Raw genomic sequence first — 20,972 nt, forward strand, 5'->3', positions numbered from 1 at the left:
GGCCATTTTAAACTAAATCACCAATCAATTAAGACCAATCAGATGTGTCAATGATTCCGGCGTTTTGATGACGCCATCGTACGTACTTGAGCTAGAAGGTGCTGGACCTGCCTGCTTTCTGGCATCTTTGCTATATTTCCTTCCTCCGTGGTATACTCTGAATCGTTTATAATAAAACTATTGTATATCTTAAAAGCGTAGACAGAGTAATATGTCAGAAGAATAAATGGATCCTTTTATTGTTTTATTAATCTTCAAATATACGCTCATTTTCTGTGTCTAGTCGGATTGAGTTATTTTTAGATGAAAATCTTTAGGGCTTTGCGAAACTATAGTAATAAAGAAATGTGATCGAAAAGTAAATATCATCGCATTATATTTGTTCTAAACTTATTGAAGACCTCAAAGATAAACTAAATCGGTTTTGGACAATTTTAGGACCCTACTCATTTTGATATTTTTTTACAAAATTGTTTCAACTATGTGGGAACTTAATATTAATGCAGCCAGCAGAAATAACACTAGCATCTCCCTGTGGTTTCTCTCATATCCCTTCTGAACTCCGTCGCTTACCCAACTTAAGTATTTCACACTGCAAAAAATCTCCAAATACTTTATGACCTGAGGTAAACGCGTTCGAACTTAAAAACTAGCTTTTTTTAAAAAAGTAGAGATAACAATAAAGATATTCCATATTAATACAACAAGGAATCCTAATTTTAATATGTCCTTCTGACATTTCGACCTCGTGCCGACCTTGGGACCATTATTGTGGGATCCAAATCTGCTTTAATTAAGTTATACGTGACTGCTTCTGGTATACTAGATTGGTTTATTGTTTTGTTTAAGGGTTACAGGTCGTGGTGGCCTACTGCAGATTTCTGTAACTTATCTACACGTTGTGTTAAGACTCGAGATTGAATTGAGCTTAAGTTATTTGGAGTTAATGTCTAAATTCGATTTCTAATCGCAATTCAACGGATAGGCAGCTTATAGAAATCCATCGTTAATAGTTAAAGCAACAGCCTTTTAAGTATCAGTTTTCGGTCTCAATCGGATAATAGTACACCCAAATCTTTCTGATAATCCCCTTCATCTTTAACTGAAAACTGCATGACAATCTGTTCGACAGTTTTAGAGTTCATCCCGAGCAGACAGAAGACAATACTTTAAAACAATGTAATATACCTACAGGTCATTATAATGTAATTTAATACAATGTTCGTTGTAATGATAATAGGACTCAGAGATAAACAGTTCACGATATGAACCCGTGTCCTCGGGATGACCTAGCGGGTCCTTTGTCGGTTCGTATTCCGTTGTAATGACGTCATTGACAGATATAATAATAATATGCGCATATAGGTAATTAATCTTTACGAATATTATGCGAAAATGACTGTCTGTCGGTCCACACCAAAACTACTGAACCGATTTACATAATTATGTAGATAGTCTATATAAAATATATTAGTTGGGATATTTATTTATATAAGTATATACTATATAAATAAATATCCCAACTAGTATCTGAATCTATTAGTTTGAATCTTATTTAAATTCCTGCAGTCGTTTTTGAGTTTATCACGGCAAGACACACAAACGCGGCGGTGGACCGTTTTAAATAAAAAACTGTACTTTATATCGTCATCGATGTAAAATCGTAATTTCTGGAGATTGTCACTAGAACACTCATTGTCTAGCCAGGTCTAAACAATGATTCATCAAAAACAAACAGTCTAATCAATTTCACAAAGTATTTTCAAACAGAACTGAGCTATGACGATACAATTCTTTACAGGAAAGACACTATTAACCTCTGCCTTAACTACTTTAAACTATAACACTCGACAGCTGCGCATGATTCGATGACTAATGTCATTTGTTTTCTCTTCTCAGTTCAAATGTTCCATAGAGAACAAAATGACTAGCAGAGATGTCATAACGCAATATCTCCTAAGAAAGTAGCGTGCCAAAATACGTCTTCTTCAGAATCCGCAAAATTTTCTTTCTAAATAAAATCAAGACCAATCTTTGGCAGATTGGTCATGATTTGACAAGGAACTCGAACGCTTCGTTAGCTCTTGTAATTGATCGCTTTGTTCACGCCTAACGTGCATTACCATGACCTACAAGAAGGTGCCTGAGCTACCTTTCTTATGGCATCTCTGGTGTCTTTCCTTCCTCCGTGGTATGGAAGTACTTCTCGTCCATTGGATAAATTAATTACTCACCGTCTTCTAGGAATGGAGTTGATACTGTGCGAAGGTCATTAACATTTGGTCACTATTTGTAGCATATTCTACTATGTATTATGTGCCTATGACTAAGAATGTATTGTATGGAAGTCAGATAGGCAGTGGCTCCTTGTAAAACACTGGTACTCAGGTACATCCGGCTAGACTGGAAGCCGACCCCAACATAGTTGGGTAAAGGATAGGTGAGACCGGATCTCAAAGTTTATGAATACCTTTTCAAACCATTTGCAGTTTCTTTCTCATACATAGAAAATAATCTACAAAATTCCTCGAGGTAACATTATAGATGTGACTTACCTATATCATTTGTGGGCATTATACACGACGTACGTCTGTATATTTTCAAAGCGGAAGTTTTACAATGAACAACAAAATATAACAGATCAAAGGTAACAATATGACAATGGGTGCGCAGGTGATTGATAAAAAACAAATAAAGATCTTGTTATCAAACACGACATGTAATTTGTTTGTATTGAGAATATACCGTGACGAGTTTCACTATGAATGGGACTTAGAATGGTCTTCCAACACGTCCGATACGGTCACGAAAATACCTGGAAATATCGCGAGTATGCAACTAAATAGGTACTGAAAATTATGAATTAAAATATTTATTTATTTTATAATCGTATATAATATCATCGTATCAGCCGAAAGAAGTCCGCTGCTTCCCGGCGACCTTAGCCAGATCGTCCGTCCGTTTAGTGTGGAAATATGGTTCAGAGTAGTTAGCAAATTGGACCACCAAATACATAAAGTTATCCCCACTTATATTTACTTTTCCACTGTAGGGCAAAAGCCTCTTCTCATACAAAGAAGGAATTAGCGTACTTTTAGCTTAGATGAGCTATACTTATCGACCTTAAATATTATGTCGTCTACTGTAGCTGCTGAGACAAAAATACACCCTGATCACTTCACCTCTTTTTTCTCCCAACTAAAATAAAAAATAAGTTCCAATATTACATATCTTTGGTATCAGGAAACTCAGTATAATTTAGACGAGCACTTCTTGCCCGAAACTCCATTCTTCCTGAAATTATGACTGAAACGTGCAGAAGCAAAATTGCAATTAATATGTCAGTTCTTTCATGCAGTAACTTTATGATTTTCCTGGTATAAAAAGGAGGGATTCTGACAAAGTGACCTATTTAATGACGATAGTTATGTCGACATAAGATGGTATTTCATAACTACTTTTACTTTCAAGGGTTCTGCACTCATAAAGTAAAAAGGGATAGTTGAAATTTTCATGGGATAGATGTGTTTCTATTGCCGCTATAACAACCAAATATTTTCTGTAAACTAGAGTCACTAAAATATTTTATTGAATTATTAATGTACACACTATACATATATACAAACTTAAGCTACTTATCTTTATACAAAACTAAAAATAAAATACTATATACAAAATGTATATAAACATAAAACATAATATAAAAGAGCATCGATCAGGCGTCGAAGTATTCCTCCGCATCACTGTCCTCCGGAAACGTGCCCAGAAGACTGGCTGCATTGCCACGTTGAATGGCAATGCTAATTCTTTGTCCAAAGAATAAGCCAGCCCTCTGGTCACGCGAAGCGTCGACAAGCCTTTTCGCGATGTCCTTGTAAAGTAACCGCGAACTCGGGCCCCACGGTCCGAGCGTTTCGACCCCAAACGGCTCAAAACTATAATTTCCAATAAGGTTATTATATTTGCGCCGCTTGGTGGTCTCTGCAGAAGCTGCAGCCGCCCCAGCACAGACTGCCGTGCTAGGAAGATGTGATGGCGCCAGGGTGTCGACGCATGTTGCGTCCCACAAGGGCCTACCCATCTTCCATGGCAACAACGTCATACCATCTGGCCTCTTTCCATCGTCACGTACCAGTCCATTAGGCTCTAAAACAGCTGGTACGCCGGCGGTGGAAAGAGCACGACGGATAATGTCGTTAATGCTGGCATGCCGTGCAATACGACCAGCACTTCTGCAGCACGACAGACCATGGTGCCCGAGGCTGTCGACAGCTTCACCGCAATGGCAGCGATGCGGAGCAACACAGGAGCGCCTAATCGAAGGCATGTAGCTATCCGGAAGGTGTTGTCATCCAGCATAGTGCCTATGCTGGTTGACGGAATAACCTGCAACCATAGTCCAGATTCCCATACTCCCACAGCCAGCAGGCGAGCACGCTCGGCAGCACCATTACACGTATTAAGAAGATCATTCCGTGTGATGCTGCAGAGCGGCCCATCCCACTGTCTCTGAGAGGAGGGGTCACTGGGCATAACCGTATTTGGGCAAGTCATTTTCCAAGTATTCAACGCATCGGCCAAACACGGCACCCCAAAGTCCACCAGTGAGGAAGATAGAATTTTCCTAGTGAGACTTGCGGTGCTGTGGACCGAGGAGAGGAATGCCGGTAAACTAAGACTGGAAATTTTGCGGACGCCGAGGCCTCCCAAGCGAATAGGCAGTGAGGCCTGTTGCCAGGCTCGGTCGTCCAGGGCCACATTTAATATTAGAGAAAGGGTGTTCCTGATAATTTTGTCAACTTTATCTAATAGGATCGGATGTTTCCACAAATGAGAAGAGCGAAGAATATAAGTAAATTTTGGTCCGAAACAACAATATCGAATAAGGGTATATGCCGAATGTACATTAATTTTAAGTAACCTGTCCGAAATGTCATTGAAGTTTTGAATTTTTTCCTCTATAAAAGAGGAAAAAGAGTCGTCATAGATCGGAGACCCTAGTAGGCGAAGAGAGGCTTTCTCAATGATTTTTAGTTGCGGAGCTATGGTATGAAATTTTGAAATAATCGTTTGCCTATGAATGTTGGTGTCAGGAATGAAAATTTCGCATTTCGAAAAGTTGAGTGTGAGACCGATTGATAGTCTAACTAGAGTCATATTTTTTTTATTTGCTTTTTTAAAAGTACTGGTAAGTACGGAAACCGTCGTGGAAAGTCAAACTCGCATTTGCCGAGTTTTGTTTTCAATCAGCAAACTGATTACATAACTTTGACAGCTGCTCTATACTCTCTTTAAACACCATAAAAATTCAAAGACTTTACTTGACCCAAGAATTTAATGATAAAAACAAACCTAGAAAAAAAGCACTATAATTATACATTAACACCACCACTAACTTACATGCAACAAACAAAGTTTACATAACTTTTTCCTCACAATATACGACTATGTAAAGTCGGCGGCCATTTAACAAACAGTTAAAGTACGCAGAAGTGGATTTATCACTTTCCGTTGATAGGGTGGAAGGGCCAGTTGTCGGCCGATAAACCGCGTCGACCTTACCGACCTCTTTGTAGTTGATAAAGGCCTTACTCAACCTTATCTTTTGTTATATAGGTCGTGAATTTTATGATTGTGTATTTCTTTTGAATGCATATTTTTTATATATTTTTTAATTAGTAAAAAAAACACCAAAAAAAACTCATTTTATTTTTTGACCATATTTTTCTGGGTGGTAAAAAATGGATTAATCCGTATTCACAAGGCTTACTATTTATGATTATCTATACTAATATAAAAAATAATACATTTTTTGTTTGCTGACACCATAAAGACTGAATGGATTTTAAAAATTCTTTCACTGTTGGAAAGCTAGATTATTCTCAAGTAACTTAAATATATTTCGATATTTAGATAGACTATATTTTGTCTTTAAAAAGAACCACCGGAATGCGCATGAAAATGCGGGAAATAGTTATTAATTAATAGTCAAAGTACGGTAGTGATAAAATAAATAAATTAAACGAGTTATTTGTAATTACCGTTTTGCCTGACCGTATGCGCAATTACATCGTAACTTTTTCCATTAAGGTAATCATACGTGTCAAGGAATAGGACTATTGATTAGCCAGTTAAATAAAATGAAGCAATAAAGTTTCTTCGTTTTATGGTAAATAAGTAATACCACAGATGACTTAATAGTTATATAGTTATTCGAATCTATTGATCTATTGATTGGCAAATTTTCAATCTTTCAATATATTTTTATATATATTTCAAGTCATGAAGACCTACAGAAATAAATAAATAATATCAACAGACTGAATATCTTTTAATTAAGTATTTGAATCTTTATTTAGACGAGACATTCCGAGAAATTGACACACTATTTTTAAACGGTCTCTTGCTTAGTTCTATAAAAATACTATTTAAGAGTTTCGTATAGCACAATTTAGAAAAAAAAAACAAAACAACATTTTAGTTACAACACTAACATTTTTTCATGACTTTCAAGATTTAATTAAAATTAGTTTTAAAAAGATTAGTGTCCAGTCATAAATATCCAAGCAAATAATAATACTGAATAATGTTATATTTATAATGCAAATTACACTATAAAATGCCGTTTATTATTAAATATCTCTATACTCATAAAATCACTTCAATCAAAGTGTTTTCATACTCATCCATAAATTGAGTCACCATTCCAATCCTTATATTATGATAAATTCACTTTATAAATCAATGTAAGTTCCAAAGGTTTCATTAAAGACATTAATATTGTTAAGCGAAAGCTTGTCATAATTTAACGAATTAATTAACGTTTGCTTACTGAATAATCTTCAGTTAGTGATATTTACGGGTGTTATTTGTTCAAAGAACAAAGTTTACTAAAGGGATTAAAATTTTAATAGGCTTTTGTTGGAATCTCTATTTTATTGCAAACTCTTTTCAATATTAATTTGATGTATTTACAGATAGCATAAATGTTTTTACGTGTATGTTTTGTACTAGCTTCTGCCAGTGGTTTTACCTGCGTTTCGTGAGAATTCTCAATGCCAGGTAAAAAGTAGCCTTCCTCAATAAATGGGTTACCTAACCCGGAAAGAATCTTTCAAATCGGACCTGTACTTCGCTGACAGACTGTGTGCAATTTTCTCAAAAAAATAATTCACGCTAATCAAATACAAAGCACTTATGCATTCCCATTATCCCATAGAAATAATCCTAAGATTGCGTGCGGAACCCGTTTCAAACAAGGACAAATTGGCGAGCCAATCACGTGACGTATATCACAAATGACAAATGAAACCGTAACGCATACACACTTACATTCAAAATGGCGGCGATAATAATTCTGTGGCACGCGACCATCAACAGGTTCCTTTACCCTTCAAGATTTTGAAGGGAATATGGTGTGCGATATACATAACGTAATGTATTTTTTTATTATTTAAACTATTGTAGAATTAGGCTTTATTGATTTAGAAACTCTTTACAAAACAATAATGTTTATACTTATGGAAATTATTATATTATATTTTACTTTAATAGGTACAGTGACAGATTACAGACTAAGAAAATCAGTATAGCTAAGATAAAGTCATACAATTTAAAATCGGAAGTCATAAAGTCATATACTTTAGTTAGTATTAGTGTCTTCAATTGATAATAATGTTTTTTTTTCTTTGGTTACAGGTCAGTACAAACATCAAATGTGCACTACCTCATAGAAAATCAACTAATCGTTATATGGTAAGATCTATCATTATTTATACTGTTTCATGTTACGGAACCCTAAATATAGCATCTTGTCCGTATGTGTTCACTCTCCACTTTGTTACGAAAGTAACATTGGAAACGCTGCCAAAATACCAAATGTAGCGAAAACTGTTTTTAAAAAAATATGCTGTGAATTTCACTAAAGGTATACAATTGGTTTGTGCTCTCCGTTTTGTTTGTATAACTTTGATGTAGTTTTTAATTTTATTTTCTTACATAATTTTATTAGATTTAACATCATCATAATTATGTATGTATTAAATATTTAAATTCTAGTCTAGATTATATTACAATAAATCATCACCATTATACTGCTGACTTATTCCAATTTTATTTCGGGACGGCGTAGCATGTTTTCTTCTTCCATAATCTTCTTTGTCATCATCTCAGAAGTAACATTATTTCTAACCATATTGACTTACACACAATCTATCCATAGTTTTTTTGCCCTCCCTTTCCACATTCATCACCTTCCACACAACATGATCCCCACTCCTCCACATCAAATGCATTAAAATAAATAATTTAGTCAAAATGAATAAAATTTCGCCATCTTAACCGAGGTCAAAAACTTTTACCGCATCCCTTTTCAAGGACCAAAAGGTGTGCTAAAGACTTTCTTTGAAAATAAAAAGCCCGTAAGTACGAAAAGGCCTATTTTAACGTCTTCATTACATATTCAAGTATCAAAGCGAGGTATTTTTGGTAATTTCTCCAGTCTTCTCCGTTTTTACGTGAGGAAAATATGGAAAATGATAGGTACTGTTGACCTGTGACATTGTCAAAAACCGAGAGTGAGAAAGATGCTAGACTCGAGTACAAGTAAATTTTTATCTCGCCATTTTCCCGCGGCTTCAGCCACGTTCCGTGGAACGCTACTACTACTGCATCGGGATAAAATTTAGCCTACATTACTCGGGATGAGTTTAGTTTTAGTAGTTTTAGAGACTTTAAGGTACAAAACAAAAAAAATCCTCTTTATTATATTAGTACAGATAGACAGATAAACAGTCGAGAAACCTAACCTTCTTCGCACGAGAAGAGGCTTGTAATAATGAATCGAAAAACATCTACTTGAAAACTTTTACCCGACTTCGAATTTATTATACCTAACCTTAAGACTTTATTACATTAGCTAGTTAAAGACAAAGAATTAGAACATGAATTTTTTGAAACATGTAATATCGTGTATCGCACTAAAATATGTATGACAAGTAAACACAGTCACTAAATAACTAGTTGTTGATCGGAAACCGTAAACTAGTTTACGATAACTAGAACTCTGTTAGTCACAGTTTAAATTATTAGGCCTTAAATAAACATGTATGTACTAACGTTAACAGTACGTTAATAAACATATACTGAGTAAAATTTATACATGGTACGAAAAATAAGAGTGGAAATGGGTTGTGTATATGTACTTGCTTTCATTTATTCGTAAATATCAGAACATTATGTAATAGCGATTCTTATTAATAGGCATGCGTAATTTCATGCGCATACGTTCATTGATTAGTTAGACCATAACTACATTAGTTAGCTGCTGCCATCTGTTTCGTCTTCTTTCTGAGAAAACTACATCCCGTACCCAAATAAAAAGTTGCTTATTTGTCATTCATATTACTGCCGAAATCCGTTAAACTGTGCGTGTGAAGAGGAAACAAAGATATACACGCACGAACTTTCGCCTTTATCATCATCATTAATTTAAGAGCCCAGCTCTTGTCGGTGCAGCTCCTTCCATTTACGCCTATTTAGCGCCAACTCCTGAACTTCCTTATACGTCACAACATTCACCTTTTCATAGTAGTAAAAGTGAAGTGAAGACAGGATTCAAATGAATTATTAATTAACAATCTTTCACTTCAATACACGTGTCACGACGATCTAATAAAGACTAATTATTAAATAACTCATCAAAAATGTTGAATTATATTCAAATGGAAACAAAAGCATTTCCCTTGATTGTTAGAATAATATACCTACTAGAACCCATTGTCTTCTAACACGTGTGCCTACATAATGGACGTTTAACCTTGAAGTTACATAAACCATGCTCTACTTAACGATAACTTAAATTTCACTTAACCGAGTTATGGATGCATAACTTGTGTTAACTAACGTATTTGATAGTTAATTAATTAAGTTATGTTCGGACGGTAATTGGTGCATTCACCCGATTACACGGTCATGCATGTAATGTGGGTTGAGTTTTTAATAAAGTTATTTTTTCGCGAATGTATGCGAAGGTATGTTAATTTAGTGTAAACTTCGCTTCACTGATTTCAAAGAATTTGTTACTCCTTGATTGAAAATGTGAAAGCAGCTTAAACCGAATAACCGTTTCAATTAAAAAAAATTGTCGCATCCGAATTGAGAACCTCTGAACCGACTAAAATAATCAAATGTTCTTAAATCTCAAGACTCTATAAATATTAAGTATTCAATGCAATTCTAAGGTAATAAAACATACAGGTACATAAAAAGCCTACGACGGAACACGACGGTTATTAGTCAGTAAGAGTCTGACACTCCCTCGCCGCTGCTAACCCACAGCGGGTTCACCACAGCGGGGACATTTGATGATTTTTGACGTCGATAAAGAAAAGATAATAAAACTGCATTCCATACCATCTGCCTATACAGTATAACGTTTGTATAACGAATAACCGCATACATATCTACCTTAGTAAATCAATCTTCCCCCAACATACTTTCGAGTTTCGACTACCAAAAAAAGATTTCTATCCACGAAATCGGAACTTACTTAACTTACCGATGTTTTGACCATTTGTATTGGATTGTATTCAGTGTGCGTTTGCGTTAAAACAAAGAGAGTGTTGGAGTTATCGGCGTGACGGTATGAGACACGTGCGCGAGAGCACGCGACTGGGGTTGTGATATACGGGCGGCGAGAATGGGGAACGGATTTAAAGAGTAGATAGTCCAACATGTAGTTTGTAAAGCCAGTTTTTTTTTGTTATTATGCTCTAAATTCACACTAGCTTCCGCCAGCGGTTTCAATCGCATCGCATGGGAACTACACCACACATCGGGATAAAAATTATAGCTTTCCTCAATTCATGGGCTAACTAATGCTCATTGAGATTAGCGGATTCAAACTAAAAACTGACAATCTGTTTTATTCGCTACCTTTTTTACACTTGCACATATTTTCAACTTCATTGATTCTATTTTTATTCTTCCTAGGTAAGATTCCTAAACTGGCTGCTATTTTGTTCTCACTACATGTTTACTAACCGATTAAACCATTTACAGTGAAATCCGTAGGCAAGAGCGATATTTTAAAACAAAACAACATATACCTAATAAAATTTCTGAAATTAACAAGATTTTCTAACAATACTAAAATCCCTCATACGCAAAGCTCTTCAATAAAGTTCTCCGTTCCAATCAACACTGTGTCTTAAGCTAACATGGCGTGCCAATTACTCGGTCGTTATGCAATGTCTCGCGAGTCATCGGCCATATGCACAACCGGTTTCAGTATGCGCGTACGACGGTAAGATCGTCACGAGAGAGGTAGTTTGACAATTGGATTAGTAGCTTATTTGGTGTAGGTAATGTTTATAGAGGTTTTTAGTTCTTCATCATCATCATCATCATCATCATCATCATCATCATCATCATCATCATCATCAGCCTATCGCAGTCCACTGCTGGACATAGGCCTCTCCAAGTGCACGCCACTGAGATCGATTTTCGGCTTTTTAGTTCTTAATTTACAGTAAATAAGAAGTACAGTGAAAACCGTTTATAGCGACATCATTTAAACGGATTTTGGTTAAATTGACCAAAGTCAAAGGCTTTTGCTGAATGCTATATTCTATTCCTGTCACTGGTTATTACAATTACATTAAATATGAGTAGTCTGTCCCTTCAACAAATTTTGACGATGTCTGAAAGATTACAAGGTTCTGTTATTGGTAATTTTAAAACCGTGGGGCAAAAACGTAAAGAGATTGTTGCAAAAAATACTTCTTATTGGCTTCATTGTTTAGTCATATGACAATTTCTGGCATTTCACAACTACGAGTAAGTCATACAATTGCTAGGGGTTTATACAACTTTTTTGCATGATTAACTTGGTAATCTTGGCAATACATACTGGTTGTGGGGTTTATACATGTTTTACTATTACAACAGTAAACTAGATATACCGTCTACCCCAGTGACCCGTGTGTCACAGAAGCATGCCAGCCAATCAGACGGCGGTTACGCAACTCGCTGCGTGTGAGTCGCTAAACTGCAACCGGTCGCTATGTAGATCATAGTTCGGTTTTAGGTACAGTTCTGCTAGAAGATTTTGTATAGGTTTCGTTTTTGATTCAGAATGTCATATATCGCAATTGGTAGGAAAGTATTTGTGTAAAGTATTAGCTATTCCCCGCGGTTTCACTCACGTCCCGGGAGAACCACTTCCTGCAGACGAATTCTTCTTAGAGAGCTGTAGGTTTTAATCACCTAACAAGCCCTAGTGTCAGAATTTTTTCAAATCTGCCGAATGGTCTCTGACGAGCATTTGAAAATAACGAACGAGATAAAAAGTATATTGTTTCTGATTTAATACAGTAAATTAAGGTGATATTAGCCTCTTGTATTCTACCATCACTGGTGTACAAATATTCAACATATAAACTAAAAAAATCAATATAAACTATCAAAATTATAATTATAATAAATCGATAAAGTAGTTTAGAAGCATGACTGCGGCACAAACGGACAGTCAGAGTTACTTCCGCATTTATGATATCGGTAAGGATTAGGTATTTTAATGTACATTAGATAAGGTACTTTAAGATACATTGTTATATTACCCCATCTATAAACTTAAGTACAGCAGTATAAATACTTTAAAGGCGTACTTAACAATTAAGATGGAACCCAAAGAATGCTCTTTACAACGAATAGCTCCCGAGGAAAATCCTTCGTTAATTTAATGACTAATAAATTTTAGATAAAAATGTCTCCTGTCTAGAACTATGGGGTTCATTTGTTTTACTTTGTTTTATCTTATCTTTTAAATTAAGGTTTTGTTTAAAATACATCTTTGGTTGAAACATTTATAAATCTAGACTATCTTTATTATTAGGACATTATAGCAAAACATGGGAGTTCTCCACCGTAATAAACACAAAAACTACTGAACCGATTTGCATGCAGTTCCCCAGTGGACAGGGCGATTCGTGATGAAGGCAAGTATATGTTAGACAAGAATAGTTGTTATTACCAAAATTGACACCAGTTTTATGTAGGTACGCGAAAGGGACAATTAAAGTAAATTATTATGCTCAACAAGATATATAAATGTCACACAAGCAAATTACAGCACCAATTATTATAACCAAACAATAGAATTGACGTATAACAACACAACTACAATATTAAACGTCTATAAACTTGACATTAAAATGTTATTTACTAAGACATACGCCTTTAAGCAAATGATATACAAATATCGAGTTTTAACAAGTGTAGTTGTACTAAAGGAATTTATTCGCTACTAGTTCGCTATTATTTATGTAACACTGTGACAGAAAAAAACGCATTAGTAATTGAGATCGCGACTTTACACTTGAAAGAACTAAGTAAACTTATGTAATAGTGTTTTATTAGAAAATTCTTTGAACCTGCTTTTAAAAACAAAACATATTAATGTGAATATAGAAAATACTGTTTTCTACCAGCGGTTAGACCCGCGTCTCGGACAAAAAGTAGTCTAATTAGCCTCTCCCCGATAAATGCTATAAGGCTATTTGAAATAAATATTAAATTCTGACCAGTAGGTATTTAACTTCAGTACTAATTATTTTGTTTTAATTCATGACGTTTTGATGACATAATTTTCAAGATATTGTACCCATTTTCGGTATAAAACTCAACCCGCAATCAAAGTTACATTTCAAGACTACAAATGTTAAGACCAAGTCATCTGTCATAGAAAAACATCACACAACAGCGACAATCACTTCAATACTTTTACACGTAACCCAGTTCAGGTGACCTAGCCATACATAGAAACTATACTTCAGGGAAATAATACACATTGTGCGGACAAATAAACAGGGGTATCTATCTGTTCTGTGCATGGAGAACAAAATGATTGGCGGAGATATCAAATCTCCTGAGAAAGTAGCGTACCTCCTCATAACTATTGTAACCACTTTTTAACTATTGTATCTATTAATACTTTATTTTTTAATGGTTATTTGTGTTATAATTTTATAAGCTAATCATTTTATTTAGTTACATATTATTGACCCCACAGTAAAAAACCACTAAAACGGTTTAGTGGGGCTTAGCTTTAGCTCTACACCTAATTTAAATAAATAATTAAAATGCGGGTGCTCGGGGGAAAAGGAACTTTACTAGTTACTACTTTTCAGAATAAAATCACCAATCAATAAAGACCAATCTTTGACAGATCGGTTCTGATTTCTGGTGACTGATCACGCCTACCGTACGTTACTTGACCTACAAGAAGACGCCTGGCCTACCTTCCCTATGGCATCTCCGCTATCTTTCCTTCCTCCGAGGTCTTGTATATAGTGGATTGAATGTACTTCGAGAGCTCGCCACCCAAGGGATTGGTGGGATAAAATGTGCTTGCAGGGAACATGTGGAGAACCACTCTAGTAGGACGTTTTATTTTTAATCATTCGTAAGGAAGTTTTCGAAGATAATATTTTACAGGGATTACCCTAGTAACAGGGTAAAACTTCCATACCTACTATAACTACTACTATTAAGTAATAAACGAGGAACATACCTACTGATACCATTTTGTAACTTCTGCCTATTATTTTTTATTATTTATTTTCACAGAATTAAATAATATATCCTTTTTAAACACACATATTCTACATATCTGCATATCCTACCTAATAATTTTTTTTTCAAAAATAATAATAAAAAAAAAATACAAACAAAATTTTGTAAATAGATACTAATACCTACATAAAAAAATAATTGAGTCATGCGGGAATCGAACGTACGTACCTATTGTGCCATCCATTCATCTCTCAGTGAAATTATGAAAAAGTAAACTCATTACTACTAAGTTTAAAAATTTCATTACTACCCCCTACTAACAGCCTGTTTAGGGCTTAATTGGCCTTGTAAATGTTGTAATACTATACCACCTAATGTGCCTAATAAAACAAGCCGTACTAATTTATTGCTTCATTAGTCTTAGGCTTTATGAAGGATTTCAGCATGAAAATTGCTTCCCAAATACGATGTTTTGACAAGGTTTTTTTCCTAGTCTGTAGGCTTCACTCGTACCTAGTATTAACTGTTCTGCGCACCTGGATAAAATATATCCTATTAGCCGTCTTCGACAAATTCAAAGCGACCCGCGGTCGCTTAGAAGCACGCTCTGAACGCTATGAACGTCCAAGTAAACAAAGAAACTCAACAGCTTTATTATATTAGTAAATGTACATAAAATTCCTTCCAGCTGTTAAATGCAACCCAAAGAATTTCATTTGAAAAATCCGTAGTACTTACTGCTAAAAGTGCATTTCACATCGGTATTTCGCCCATTCCGTTCAAAACGGCATACAAAAGGCAATCGTGCCCAAATAGGATCCGCAAATCTTCACAATACGTTAGGTACAGAATAAGGAAGCACACACTGCAAACTTTTAGTCGGCCGATAGTTTGGTCGGGCTCGTAAATCAGTATGGGGATGAACGTAGCTCATATTGCAACGATCAGATATCAGGCCGGTGCAACGGTGTAAAAATTTTGATTGTATCATGGTTACCTTCAAAATAAAGTCAGGCTAATGGGACCAACTATTGGCCGGCAGTTTAGTCTCTAGTTTGCTGTACCCCCAAGTATGGACATTGAATAGTACGGATTTCCTCCGAACGGGTAAACCCCTTGAGACGAACAAGTAGAGATGGAATTGGATTGTCAGGTAGTAGGATGACATTCGCGCTATCTACTTTATAGGGGCGATGGAGGAATTTATTGACAAGGTTTTCGGTTAAATTCCAAAGTGAATTTCTAAATAAACTTCCCATATAACTCGCAGATACCTCCCCTACTTCCTTATTCCATTCTGATTAATTCCGTTGTGGATTCCAAGACAGTAAAACATTTTAATGAGTCGAGTTTCATGCGTCAATGCATTTTCTGCGAAGTTTAGGGAAATTGCAATAGTTGGGAATGGTGTGGCGGGCCTTTGGCTTCAAAACTTGGATGTAACAACGAATGTAGAGATTAAAAACCTGGACATAAACAACTGTCTTGGTATATAAATGTCACATAAGATAGGTATCACAAAAGAAACAAGTTTGATCTCTAAACTTTGATCGCTAAACTCGGAAAATATTAGCCCTATGTAAGACAGTCCAATTAATGTTGAAGAATCTTCCTCTTCTTCTTCTTAACGTTTATCCCGACTTGTGACGGGGTCTGCTTTCCGTATCTTCTTCAATTAATGTAGAAGAATAATCTGCTTTTTGTACGGATGCATGAGGTTACTACCTCACTCTCCCATGATGCAAGTAAAACCAGTAGCAAAACCTAGTGTCAGAAACTGTTATACCTACCTATGAATATTCTATCATAATCTGCAAATCAGTCGAACTTGAAGGATCCTCTTCAAACCTCGATTAAACTTCTCCCAACGAATCTATAATATAACTAGCTTTTGCCCGCAACTTCGTTCGCGTGGAATAGTGACTACCAGCAGATTTTTGATTTGACCAATAGATGGCGCTATATGTCCGGAATAATGTTAATTATAAAAATAATATTTTTTTTTGTAATAAAAACTATCCTATGTCCTTTCTCAAGTTTCAAACTATGTCTGTACCAAATTTCACACAAATCGGTTCAGTAGTTTAGGCGTGAAGAAAAGACAGACAGACAGACAGACGGACAGACAGACAGACAGACAGAGTTACTTTTGCATTTATAATATTAGTTTGGATTGTTCAGAATATTGACCATCTCAAAGAGCACTGGTTTCAAGTAATAGAACCGGGTACCCGGGAGATGTCTTAGAAATTGTTGAGAGAATTTGTTCTAGTTCGTATTACGATATCTTCGTGTTGTGAGATTTTGATAGCTGGTCAAGACGTTATTGGAAATTGCATGACGGGTTTCTTTTGTTTTTTGGAAGATTTGTATCATGATTTTGGTGGCTAAAGGTGTGATTACAGAAAACTAAATGTTCATTAGGGAACAACTTCCCGCAACCACGTAAAGAGTAGCTTGTATGCTTTGCTGGAGTGCCTATGTAGCATCTTGTTTGCGTTTAGGCATCAGCATAGTTTTGGCGTCAAAGCTCAACAGATAATTACTATTGTATTAAATTACAAGTAAGAATAAGAGACATATTTATTTTCTAAATCACTTTCATATTCTAAATCATCTCTATTCTCATGCATCATCATTCATTCTCTTTATCTACATTGGTTTACAGCTATAAGCCATTTAAAGTAAAAGGAACATAATATTGTAAGCTTAATAATTTTGTTCCTTTAATCGCGATTTGTAATTAAAAGCTATTTACAGCAGGCACTTAAAAAGCTCATAAAAATAATTGTTTCTTTAAATGTTTCAATAAAGTCTAATAATATCTTCATAGTTACTTGAAAACTGAAGAAATATTTATCTTCAAGGCTAGATATAAATAGCTGCTTTGATAGGCCGACAATATTTCTCACGATAATTTACTTAAAATGTTGGATCAATTATTTGAAGAATCCACTTTAGTATGTCAAATTGTTCGTCTGTGCGTCATCACATACCCTTTTAAATCGTCTAGAATTTTAGATTCCTCCTCTATTTGCTACAAAAATTTAACTTAAGTATTGTATTGTCATGGCAATAGAAAGGTTATTTATTACCTCTTTTCTTCCTTTCTAGCACCTTAAAGTTATATTCAATCGCTTTAAAGATATATGTATGTCTATAAGGACAGAAAGTCGATAGCCACAGTAAATTAGAACGAATAATGATAGTCCAATACTCGTGCAAATAATTAAATGTAAACTCAGAAACGTGTACATCAAACACAATATAAAACCTTTAAAATCTAGAACCAACTTGTAGTTCAATAAAAATCCAATTTACGCTCCGTAAATCCTGGCTTTTAACAAATCATATATCTCGTCTCATCCGGTTTGATCCGGAATTAACCAATATGCACTGGTGCCTTCCGCGAATCGAGTGGAGTGTCTCTCCAGGGTATACGGCGATGCAATCCGGTATGTGTGAATACCTAGCCTATTACGTACACTCGGATATGTTAAGATTACTCCATTGTCGGTACTACTCGGTAATCGGTATTCGAATCGAGTGTTTTAGTTAGGGATCGAGAGATTTGCCTAATGGTGATTTAGTGGATTTCGTTGAGTGGTCGTGTGTGAGATAGTGTTTAATTTGGATAATGCTTTGTTTGACTATTAGAGGTTTTGATAGGGTTGTCTGTGTGTTCTGTTTTCAATATTTGGATGGATAAAGGTCTTGGTTAGAAAGTGATGAATAAATGCGGATTTATTGAGAAACTTTATTTGTTTTTGAACTTCAATCTCCGTTTAAAAATCAATGAGAAATATGGATGCTACTTTTTTTTTAGACACCTCGGCTTAGAGATATATTGCTCAGAATGCTATAATACAATACTTGTGCCATTGTGTCCAGTCTTTTATATTATAACTTAGTCTTTAACTTTTCCTCTCTTAACTTAAGTAGCTTTTAACTGCTATTTCTAAGTTCTAAAATCTCAAAATACTATCCTTACCCAAATCTTAGGACCCTTTTCAATTATACTTTCCTCCTCGATTATTCAGAACTCCGAAATAGAATTTGCAATTTCAATGGATTGGTACAAGAACGGCGTAAAGAATGAGATTTATCAAAGTCTAGAAATCTAGATTATTCTATTGAATTGCTTTTTTATTGACGTTTTGAATAATTCTTTGAGCATTCAGCTTTTGATGTGAATCAAAGTTATTTTCAGATTTTCATATTTATTTAGGTGTGATTCGATTCTATGATTATTTTAGACGCAGAACTAGGTTACTGTTATTACCTATGTAAGTTTTTGATAGTTTTTACTAACTTGCGCCCGTGGTTTCACTCGCATTCCGGGTTAACTATTTTACTACGGCAAAGTTTGTTTGTATTATTGGTGTTTGGAACACGCTAATCTCAAGAGACACTGGACCTTTTTGAAAAATTCTTTCAGTGTCGGATAGCCTATTTATCAAGGAAAGCTACCTACATATAGGTTTCTTTTTTTATCTGGGTGAATAAAGTACATAATTCCCACGGGATGCGGATGAAACCTCTCGTGGAAGCTATAAGTACATAAACTGTTCCAGAAAATTGCAAACTATTCAAAATAGGATCCACGTGTTCACAATTTCCTTTCCACTGCATTACGTAATCGGCATACAATGCAGTTAATGGCTAATGACATCACTCGCCGCGTAATACAAATGGCGGCCATTATGCGGTTTGATGACCTCTCGAGAAACAGATGGTTATAGATACACGCAGTTAAACGTATTGTTTTTGTATTAACTGCAGTTTGCGGAAAAGGAGTTAGTTTGAGGAAATGAGTTTGATATAGATATATTATTATTTGTTGATGGAGTTGATTTTAGGGTACGATTTTCGGGAGGCACGTGGCGGGTCTCGGTTGTCATTTGAATATACACTCTTTTGCAAAAAAAGCGGGAACCTATGCAAAATCTTAGTTTTAAGGACTTTACGTGTATTTCAAAGGGTTTTAATGACTGATGATTGATGGCAATGTTAAGAGTTTCGGTATTTTCGTGTAAAGCGTTCTATTGTTTAGATATTGAACCCACGTGTTTTAAAATATCACTTTTTCATAAATAAACACTATTTAGAGGAGTATCAGTACCTTGGGTTGCGACAAAACAATTTAAAGTAAGCAGTAAGTAAGTAAGTATTCAAATTTAGAATACACTCTCACGCATGCTTGGCTAACCCTATTGATGCTAGTAACATACACTTAAAGTCCTTAAAACAAAGATTGCGCATAGGTGCCCGCTTTTTTTGCAAAAGGGTTTATTTTGCTGTCGTCACGGGTACTCAGAAGCCAGAAGGCGAGAAACCCATTTTTACCAAGCTGTATCTGGGTGCCTGGGTAACTGTGGTTAACAGTCGCACACTGTAGACTGGAAGCCGTATTATATGGGATATAGTTGGGAAAAGACAACGCATGTGATGATTGATAGGATGAAGACGCGATACGATATGTATGTTCTGAGATACGTGTTCGTTGCAATGTACGCTAATAGTGCGCACATTACAACAATCACGTATACAGCCGGTATCAGACCGACTATCTATACTATAGTTTGATTGGATAGTTAAGTCTGCAGCGTGAGTAACTTCTAATAATAACTTTTAAAATTAAATAACTAAAATTATGAAGTCTAAAACGAGTCTCAAACAGGAAGGCAGACGAATTGAACCTGCCTAGCAATAATATTTTAATACTGATGCGTGACTGTGTAACATCCTCTAGTCGGACACTGACAGTCTATGAGTCTATCTATTACGTGGCTAAATTATTTATAGTCGAGTTCATGCAAAACTGTGAGTAGTTTAATTAATTTTCCTTTAAGCAAAGACGTAATAAAAGAATGTCACACATAGTGCATGTGACGTGGAGGAATGAGTATCATATTATGAAGAAGTCCAGTGAACGTAGATAGGGAAGGGGATAGTCAAAGAAACGATGGATAGATTGTGTGAAAGATGATGTGGATGGATAACATGTTACTTATAAGATTACGTTAAATAAAGAAGTATGGAGGGAAAGGACATTCCGGGACAAGCCCCAAATAAAATTAGGATGAGGACAGGAGGAGGAATCATCATTATCATATCAGCCAATTTTCACCCACTGCTGAATGTCGGCCTCGCCCAAGAAACGCCAGCCAACCCGGTCGTGGACAGCCCGCGGGAGGATACGTGGAATACGAATAATTGATGAATATACTGAGTAAAAATATTATAATTGAAAAACAATAGCAGTCTATTCGAAATGCCAGACGTTGAAAATACGAATGAGTTTAATATGCCACGACACCAATTACTTTCCTTGTATTTTGCTGATAGTGACGTTTTTTATCTTCAAATTCTACGAAAACTATTAGAAATGTGAAAGT

At 35.4% G+C, this 20,972-nt stretch overlaps 2 protein-coding genes across 4 annotated transcripts in view; both read left to right on the top strand.

The window, feature by feature from the left end:
• Nucleotides 1–20,972, top strand: part of LOC110374150 (brain tumor protein) — a 443,804-nt gene that overhangs the window by 60,214 nt on the left and 362,618 nt on the right. The window lies entirely within an intron of this gene.
• The window catches only part of LOC135118250 (putative nuclease HARBI1), a 34,573-nt gene continuing 20,940 nt past the window's right edge, over nt 7,340–20,972 (top strand). Inside the window, exons 1-2 of the mRNA XM_064039579.1 lie at nt 7,340–7,380; nt 7,699–7,755. Of these exons, the coding sequence (XP_063895649.1) occupies nt 7,340–7,380; nt 7,699–7,755 (98 nt within the window). The remainder of the gene's footprint in view (nt 7,381–7,698; nt 7,756–20,972) is intronic.

Source organism: Helicoverpa armigera, chromosome 19 (assembly GCF_030705265.1).
Source record: "Helicoverpa armigera isolate CAAS_96S chromosome 19, ASM3070526v1, whole genome shotgun sequence".
In the NCBI taxonomy this organism is placed as follows: Eukaryota; Metazoa; Arthropoda; class Insecta; order Lepidoptera; family Noctuidae; genus Helicoverpa; species Helicoverpa armigera.